Source organism: Antrostomus carolinensis, unplaced genomic scaffold (assembly GCF_000700745.2).
Source record: "Antrostomus carolinensis isolate BGI_N321 unplaced genomic scaffold, ASM70074v2 scaffold17514, whole genome shotgun sequence".
NCBI lineage: Eukaryota > Metazoa > Chordata > Aves > Caprimulgiformes > Caprimulgidae > Antrostomus > Antrostomus carolinensis.
Window position 1 is genome coordinate 7,283 of NW_010308886.1, and position 9,971 is coordinate 17,253.

Here is a 9,971-nt window from a genome sequence, read left to right on the forward strand (position 1 = left end):
TAAAGTGGTTATGAGGCTCCAAGGAAAACGGCCCAGATGTTAGTGAGTTGTATGAAATTTAGTGGAAACAAGCTGTAAAAAACATAGTCATAAAACAGCCTGTCAATGCCACACATCTGGACAATGCAGCTGTATGTTCCCGCTGCTGTCATCACCCTAAGAAAACTCAATAGCCTTATTTCACCCCAATTAGGCTGCATACCAACAGAATCAGAATTACACAGGGAGGGGGTGTATTTTCACCAAGACAGACCCTCTCAAATTCCCTTCAAGAAGTTTTTATCTTTCATTCAGGGCTAGTGCCTCAGACGCTACTCACTTTGTAAACAGTACTCCAAACTATTCCCATTGATTTGCTATCTGTAAAATGCTTTTTAATTTATTACTTTATAATAAGTAGTTGCTTAATGTTACTTCTTTGTTTAAAACTTTAAAAAATTACATTTAACTGCAAGAACTGTGTGTCTGTTGACCTTTGCATATATCAGAGAAGTTTTCTCCTTTCTATCCTTATCTCATACTATAGCAGATGTAACTTCATTTGAGGTATTAGGAACCAAAGAATAGCTATGCGTCTTACTGATATGTAATTTTTCCGAATGTGTGTCCATTTTGACCCATGCATTGTACAATATGATATAGCACTTCCTCATTTCAGAATGCAAAATAAGTGTCAAATCTGATATTTAAACTATACAAGTAATAGTTATTTTTCAGGTTTTTTCTCTGCAGGTGCTAGAAGTAGCCAAAGCCATTCAGGACAGTGGTGAAGAAATTCCTGTAACACTAACTGGAAAGCTGTTGAAATTTCAACTGCTTTGTCTGAAACAGAAGGACCTTCAGAGAAGAGAAGCTGAAAAGAAGGTACTATAGTATGCTGTATGGAACATGCTTAATTAACTTTATAAAACATATTTCATTATAGTGCTGTTTGTGTAAGTTCAGTTTTCTCCTCATGCTTAAGTTCCTAGATCTGTAGTTGAAGAGAAATGTAAATAGAAATTTATCTTTTAATATTAGTTAATTAGATTTTGGGGAGGAAGCTATTACTCAAAGGCAGTAAAAAAAGAAAAGAAAAAACATTGTGCAAGAACTCTTTGCTAGATTAATAAGTAGTAATGTCTTAACTGAGTCTTAGGACCAATCAAAAATAGAGCTAGAATCTGGCTTTAGCTGAATGTATCTCTGCTGAAGTAAAGGTAGGAGAGGTTACTACTTGAGAGGTATCAAGGAGAGATGCTGAGCAGCAGTACGAAGTTATTATCATGAATCAACTTTCTGGAAGAAATTTGGAGAAGTTATCTAATCCATCCTCCAGTATTAAGACAGGATAAAATATATATAAACTATTCCTGGCAAATGTTTGTTGAATCTGTTCTTAAAACCTTCCACTTCTGTGCTTTCGCTTTGTTATGGCAATCAGTATGACTGCTCAACTATCTCTGCTACGCAGCCATTTGGAAAATGTTTATAACCTTATCAACTCTAATTTAAACCCGTTACTGCTTCACTTCTTGCTGTGCACGGGGACAAGAGTTCTTACCCTCCATACTGCATAAATCTGTTACATATTTAACTAAACAAATACAAATATATGTCACGGTTTCTAGTTTTTGATTATGCTTGTTCTTCTCCTCTGAACTCTCTCCAAATAGTTCATATCTTGAAGTCTGCTTCTGAGAACTTGTTACCACATTTTCCATTGTTCCCAAAACTCACTTCCACATATTCTCTAAGATCGTCACTGCTAGCTCCAAGATTGCCTCAGTCAGATTGCTTATGTGTTCTAGGAGGAATTTCACCAGGCTTGCACAGAATCACAATCAGATCAGACCTCTTAATTGCTTTCTAACATCTGTAATTTAAAAAAAAATTGTCAGTGCTACATTTCAACAACTTACTGGACAGTTGGTCTTTGCAATAGTCTTTCTCCAGCAAACATTCATGCATCTGAAGACCATTATCATAAAGTCATATAATTGCTGCAATAGTTTACCCTGTTAATTGATCAAAAACTATAATGTAAAACGTGATGACATGGAGACCTAAGCAGTCTGTGCATGTAAAAGATGCAAGAAGAAAATAGTTTTATGGATTTTGTGTAGTTGAAAAGTCTGTAAATTTCTTTATCAATAATTCTATTTGTGGGAATAATTGGTGGATGAAGTAGAGGACACAAGCACAAGAACATTAAATGCTAGGTGGTAAGTTAAAGTTGTGTCCTGTTCCCGTAGAAGTCAATTGCAAAATTGATTATCAAATGATAATGTAAGCCACAGAAATATATAAAGAATCTGAGAAAAAAATATGCATTTTCCATCTGAAGAGAAATTGAGAGGCTGAAGCCATAGAGGAGATTTTTTTTTTTAATAATAAATGGAGAAAAAAATTACTTTTCTCTTAAATGTCAGCCAGGTCTGGTAAGTAAACTGTAAAACAAAAAATTGAAGTTTAAAGATTAGGCACTTAAATATTAAAATGGAGCCTTTATCTTTGATTTGTCAAGATTACACTTGTAAGTATAACTGTATTTCCCTGGAGAATCTGAGGATAGTTGGTATTGAAGGTGGAAGAATCTCTGAAACTTACAATTTCTTCTCTGTTTTAGCCAAGCAATCTGGACAAAGCTGTCAGGTATATCCAGGTGTGACAGGCAAACATGAGAGAAGCAATTGAACGCCAGAGTCAATAATTGGGAGGGCCCTTGGCTATGAGTATGATCTGCAGCGCAGAATGGGCAGAAACTGGCTTTTAATTTAGAATTCTGACTCTGAACTATCTGCCATAAAATTTTTAATCCTTTCCAACTAGTTCGTACAGTACAAATTCCATTCCCATCCTGAAACCAGGATTTTACTAGCAGATCAGTTCTCAGAAAGCTAACATAACTGGACATTGTTTTTTAGACACCAGTTAATAGAGTGATTGGCCAAAGAAAAACAGCAAGTGAATAAACAAAAATAAACCATTGTGAAATTTCTGTATTTCATTAGGAGCAGGAGCCTCTCATAAATTGACTAGTGTATGCATTTAAATTAATATGCAAAAGAAAAGCAGTGTCTCTAAATTAGAAAAGTGTTTTAGTAAGATTCTGTAATATGAAGCTTAAAATAACAAAATTATGAAATATAAAGCTAAAGGAAGATTAGAAACTCCACAAAAAGCTGCACCTTCTAGGGAAGGAGGAATATGACATTCGGAGGAAAAGGAGAGAATCCTAGAAAAGAGGCTTGTACTTCTTAAAGTGTGAAGGTCAACTAGTGCTCCTTGTTGATATCTTGGCAGGTTCAGAAATGCCTATGCTTATTTGAGACTTAATTATATTAAATGATGCAGATGCAATAGATAAAGGTGATTGTGAACTTTGTAGCCTGATGATTGTATCATCTGTTTTGATGTGTTCATCAGCTTAGAATTTGAAGTAATACTGTCAAAATCTTTGGTTTTAAACATCCAAAGTGGAATAAATTTGAAAGAAAATAATTAAAGCAGACAGATCCCCTATTTCACAGCACAAATAGTTTTAAGAAGCTTTTGAAGGCATTTCTAAATTTTACAGAAAGAGAATGCATGAAGAAAGGAAAAGCAGGAAAGGATTTTCTGCTTTGGTTTTGAATTTGAATTAAACACAACTTGTACAGCTGGAAAGTCTGCTTTTCCAGTTGGATCTAGGGAAAGCAACTGTGTAGAGTCAACTGCCCTATCTTATTTGCATGGAAGCTTTTCACTTTGCTTTAATAGTCTTTAAAGTGACACCAGCAGGATGGTAACAGTAAGTTAAGTTAATATCGTTTTATTGTATTTAATTTAGTTTTACAATCCTTAAATGTCATTCTTGCATAGTTAATGCACAGTCTTGCTCCTGGGTAGAAATAAGGTGGAGGTTTTCTTGTTCTTGCAGCACCTCGCTTTGCCTTAATATATTTTGGGTTATTTTAATTTTAGACTGGCTCTGAGCTTTCTGGATTTATAGTGTGAGGCTTTGGGATACTTACAAAATCTTTTTTTCATTCTTTACTCTTAAATTACTGAGCAGAACTTAATGTAGCTGGTTTTGTTTGAAAATAATGAGAATGGCTGAGTAATATCCTGTGTGAAATGAGCACATGACTCTTGGTTCTAGTTTATAGTAGACAGATATTTACATCAAAGAAAAATAGTGCTGGTACCATTTTACACCAAACTCAGGAGTGTTAACAGAGATGCTAAAAACTTAACAGAAATAGCATTTTTGTCTTGCTTCCCTTCAGTCCAGGGAAGGTTCTGGCTGATGCAAGTGCTGTAGTGGCAGTAAGGAAAGCACAGGGATTCTTTACTTGTCTTTCTACCAGTATACTTTTCATTAGCTTTGTAGGTATAATGTCTAACGTCTCACAGGTTTAACCTCTCCCAGTTGTTTTTTAATGTGAAGTCTTAACGCTATGATTTAATAAGAATATCGTAAACTGAGTGTTGTGTTTGAGAAGGATAAAGCAGCATGTTCAAATCAACATTATAGGGCCTGAGAGGGAAAAGTATTCAAATAAAAAACCTGAACCACTAAAATTTTACAGCAGTCTGCCCTTTGTTCTGCACAAAGGCTACAATGAGAACTTACTTTATTCATCTTGTCAGGCAGAAGAAGAGCAACGAAAGGAGAAAGATGGAGGGAAAGAGAAAGCTAAGCCTCCTGGCAAGACAGCTGAGAAAGAAAGGAAAGGAAAAAAGACAGAAGGAGGCCCTTCAGCCTCAGTCACTGTTAAAAAGGACACTCAACTGAGGCAACGGGGAGAAGTGGAAGAGAAGGACAAATACATTGGTATGTAAAAAATGCAGATATACTCCTGATAAACTTGCTAGAAATCTCTAGAAATCTTGCAACCTGTCTTTGGACCGAGTACTTTGTTTTGCTACATGTTAAAAAGTTAAGATCTATTTACCAATATTAAAGCATTGCCACTTCGCATTTGAAGAGGGCTCAGTATTAGATCTTTGGACCGAGTACTTTGTTTTGCTGCATGTTAAAAAGTTAAGATCTATTTGCCAATATTAAAGCATTACCACTTCGCATTTGAAGAGGGCTCAGTATTAGGATAAATTGTACAGTCCAAGAAATAAAATACATATGAAGTATATGTAGCATGTCAACCTCAACGTGTTTTAGCATGTGTTAAGACTAAAAGAAAGTGGCTAAACAAATCCTACAGGAAACCTTTCTTACAGGAAGGTTTTTGAATAACTAAATGCATTTGTGTCAGTATCCAAAGGTGGCTTTCTTCTTATATTGTAAAGTATTACAGAGCTGTCTACCATTGTCTAGGGATGAAGCCAGGTTCTGTAGAAAGGGCAATATGATTTCATTTGCTGTAAAAAACATGTGGATAGAACTGAGACCTGAAGAAATCTGTTCCAGATATGAACTATACAAGGTAAAGAATAATATGCTAACTAGCGCTGAGAAAATCTTTATTCTTAATGCATAGCACCCATGGTTACAAATTTCACTGGAACAAAAAATATTGGAGAATATGCATAGCTCTCCTCATTAGATCACAGTTGTATTTAATTTGGACCATAATATGTTTGAGCTACATCAATGTAAAGAGGATCCTTCCAGCTAGAGAAGCACTTGCTGATTTTTGGATGCATTATGTGTCCCTGCTATTCCTCAGTTGAACTGCTGCAGGCTTTCTTCACTCTTTCATCAGAGCTTTGTCTGCATCTCATTTGAGATGAATGGCACTCTGCAAGCATCTAAAAGCATCAGTCCCGGTGTTTAGAGCAAGTCTGAATCTTAGTGAAGCTGACAAAAGTACAGAAGAACAGGAGCTATCTGTGCATAGCTCTTCATTTTTTTGGATAAGGCTTAGCTGTAATATCATTCTTTTGATGACTTAAAGGTTTTTCAGGGCCTGAAAGGAGAAGTGTTCACAGAGCAGTCATACCTTAAGAATACAAGCTGAAGTGATGTAGAAAACTCATGTCATCTTACTAGAACTGGTACAGGAGAAGTTGTTGAGGTATTTTGTGCTTGGTCACTTGTGCTGTATTTAATTTTACAGTCGTGACTGTACTGAGCTGAAGCCTTTCTGAACAATTAACTACATTTGTTGTGCATCCACAGTTGGGCTTAATAATAAACAAATTGATTCTGACACACACACAAAAAAAAAATTCTTCAGTGGATTGATTTCCAGTCTGAAGACAATAAGGAATTACCTAACTACCATTCTACTTCCTTTAGTCATGCTGAGGAAGACAGTGAGGAGGAACCTATAGCCCTAAGAAGGACAGCACCCCTCAAACCCTTCACTTTAGGCTAAAGGAAAAACATAACTATTGTTTTATGGAGAGGTAACTGTTTCTTGGTTCTTCGTGACAGTTGCAGCTAGAAGTCCATACCAAGAGAAAATTAAGTCAAGTATTGCCCAAACTTCTGGAGACCGTTCTAAATGAACATTCAGTGTGGTGAAATAACTGTCAGGATTTTCTCTTTCCTCAAGAACATGGCAATTAAGGTTCTCAAGAACCTCACACTAAAGCTTTGTTTTGAGTCTTGAGACAAAGTGATGCCAGCTCCATTTCCCAGTGTCAAGAACATGTAGATCCATTAAACTTTTCTATCAAGAATGTAGTGCTTTAAAAATCTTAATGAATATTCCGTATTTTACAAGAGTCTGAGCAGAAGACATTAAGAACCTTGGATGATCCTTAAAGTTGATGCAGTGAAATTTTTTTTCAGCACTCTTGGCCACTCTAATAGAATCATAGAATCATTTAGATTGGAAAAGACCTTTAAGATCATTAAGTCCAACTGTAAACCTAACACTGCCAAGTCCACCACTAAACCATGTCCCTAAATGCCACATCTACCCATCTTTTAAATACCTCCAGGGATGGTGACTCCACCACTTCCCTCGGCAGCCTGTTCCAATGCTTGAAAACCCTTTCAGTAAAGATTTTTTTCCTAATATCCAACCTAAACCTCCCGTTTATTTTTTTTTAATATAACTGTATTGAGAAAAAAACCCAAAAGAGAAAAATGCAAGGATTTTTACTTGAGCGTAGTCCGAGCTATTGCTTATATATGAACATGTCTTGATCTCAAAGACAATCTGTATATGTTTCTGGTAGCTAACAGTCATTTTTTCATTCATCCCCAGTACATTATCACCTTTCTGAAATGAAATGTTTCTGCATTTGAGAAACCTTGAGATTACTTGCATTGATATCTTTCATCATTTGAGTATGAACTAGTCACTGTTCTTTAGAACTGACTGATTATTATCAACTTTTCATGATTATCAGCATAACAGTAACTGTTGAATGGCAGACAGTTTTCAACATATATGCACTGGGATTTTTTTGATCTCTGTAAGTCACTAGGCACACATCTGTCTTTTTTGTTAGAAATCATTAATGCTCAGTAATAGTATGTGCTGATGCTTTTTCTTCCTGTAGTAACTGAGGCATCAAAATTTGTGGTTCAGTTTCAGTACTAGCAGTACTATAAAGGACTAGTTTTCTTTTGGTTTTGCTTTTGCTTTATGCAATGTGTGTACTAGACTGTTGTGACTTCTTCCTTGGTCAGTCTTTCTCCAAATTCGTAAGTTCTTTTATGTTTACCTAATGTTACAAGAAGAGGAGAGACAACCACGTTACAGCCTGCTGTTCCAGGTGATAGCAGCATTTGCACATCCCTGGCTATATACCTGCTCACAGGCAGATGTCAGTGTCCACTTACCTTTTTTTCTGCCCTTTTTTTCTTCCCTAGGATGATTGAGTCTCATGACCTGAGGAATGGCCAAAGGACTTTTAAGTGTGTTGTGTTAGTAGGCGTAAGAAAGAATCTTAATGCTAAATAGAATATAAAACTGTGTTTTGTTGATAGTGCAGGATCTGAATTAATTGCATATGTTCCATAGTTGATGGAGAGATACAGGAACTTCAGCAGTCAGTTTCTGTTGTCTTAGGATAAATGACCGTGCTGGATGAATTAAATCACCTGGTACCTGTCTGAATACCTGTATTTCTGCATGGGCCGTAGAGGGAATCTATGCAATTCATTTAGACTACAATCAGGCTTTTAGAGGGTTCGTTTTTACTTACATAGTGCTTAACCTTTTGCTTGGGTAACTGAGACATTGCTATGCGTATTTCTACAGAATAAGCCCAACAGAGCAGGCACTCAACGAAACTTCTCACCTGTACTTTAGGATGAATTTGCATATAGCCTTTGCCAACTAAAAGGACTAGTGTGAGCTGGTATTACTAGCTGATGAGGGTTTTGACAAGGAGTCCGTCTAGCAAATGTGAACTTGTTGGGCAGGTAGCAGTCAGCAGTGAGCCAGCTCATACCTGCAGCTAATCCTCCAGAACTCTTATAGCTAATATCATCCTTAGCTGAGACACAGTAACTCATTCAGCGTGTGCTCCCTGGACAGCTTCTGCAGGATGAAATAGGATAGCTTAAACTACCATTAGAGCATGTGAGTATGTCCTGACACTGAACTCCTTCTTAAAGAGAAGCAATTACAGAAATGCTTCTACAGCTAGCATTCTGCTTATAATCAGCTTCTCCAATTTTTCTCCTGGTGCTTCTCCAAACAAGTTTTACTTCTGACTTGTATAAAAAATTCTAGGTGGTTTGCTACAGAAGACTTCAGTCTACATAATATTTTGAAACTTCCGTGTAATTATCCCAATGAGATTATAAAAGAGCTGTTTCTCTGACCTTAATTTGCAGTAGCCCTATACAGACAAGAAAAAAATTAATTTTGGTTAGCTGTTGAATGCCCTTGCTCTAATCTGTTTTTGTTGTGTTTTGAACAGATGATGAACCAGATGATGGTGCCCATCACTACTTTATAATTTTGGATTTCCACAACCCTCAGCTGTTGCCTGTGATGTCTGAGCTTGGGATTAACATTTCAAGTGTAATTAGAATCTCTTCTGAGAATTATGAGCCATTGCAAGCATACTTGGAAGCAACTAACCTTCAGGAAGAATCTTTAGTTTCACCTGAAGGTAATCTAGGAACAAAATTTGTGTAGAAAGGAGACTATTTGAAATCCAAGTAAAGACTGTTCCTGCTGTGTTTTTCTCCCTCTCTGTGTCTTGTGTTTGTGCATACTACCCGTGACCAGCTGTATTTGCCAGTGCAAAAATGGTATTGGCATTGGTTTGATGACCAAACCAAATGGTTTGCAAGTGCAAAAATTTGCCACAGATGGACAGTGGAAGGAGTAACTAACTAAGCAGGCAGTGGTTGCAGCCATAGTTTTCTGCAGTAGCCACTAAAGAACAGCGTTTTCTCAAATGTGTATGTCTATGAATTGTTAGCCAGGAAGGTGTGTTGCTAAGCAAAGCTGGCTCATTTGGAAATTTCAAGGGAAGTGCACAGCTGGCTTCTTTGGGACTGTGGCCCCAGCCAGGGAAGAATATGCCACAGAATAACACCCTGCAATTGAGCTTAGCTGTTCCCAGGCTGTAACAGCTCTCTTGAACTGGAATTCTGGTGAACAGCAAGCTAAATATCAGTCATCAATGAAAACTAACCATACTGAGCTGTAGTAACATGGCCAGTAGATCAAGGGGAGAGTGTCCAGAGGAGGCCACTATATTGGTGAAGGGCTTAGAGGGGAAGCCATACAAAGAGAGGCTGAATTCACTTGGTTTGTTGAGCCTAGAGAAGAGTAGACTGAGAGGAGATCGCATCACGGTCTGGAACTTCCTCACAAGGGGAAGAGGAGGGGCAGGTGCTGATCTCCTCTCTCTGGTGACCAATGATGGGACCAGGGGAAATGGCAGGAAGATGTGCCAGAGCAAGTTTAGGTTGGACATTAGGAAAAGGTTCTTCAGGTAGAGGGTGGTGGATCTCTGGAACAGGCTTTCCAGGGAAGCAGTCATGGCACCAAGCCTGACAACATTCAGGAAGCATTTGGACAACACCCTCAGACACACGGTCTGAACCTTGAGACTGGCTTGTGCTA

General features: G+C 37.4%; 1 protein-coding gene across 1 annotated transcript in view; it reads left to right on the forward strand.

Annotated features, from left to right (window-relative positions):
• Nucleotides 1–732: 732 nt before the first annotated feature.
• Nucleotides 733–9,971, forward strand: part of SPAG17 (sperm associated antigen 17) — a gene marked incomplete at both ends in the record, with an annotated part of 74,977 nt that continues 65,738 nt past the window's right edge. Inside the window, 3 exons of the mRNA XM_029084489.1 lie at nucleotides 733–864; nucleotides 4,615–4,798; nucleotides 8,812–9,006. Of these exons, the coding sequence (XP_028940322.1) occupies nucleotides 733–864; nucleotides 4,615–4,798; nucleotides 8,812–9,006 (511 nt within the window). The remainder of the gene's footprint in view (nucleotides 865–4,614; nucleotides 4,799–8,811; nucleotides 9,007–9,971) is intronic.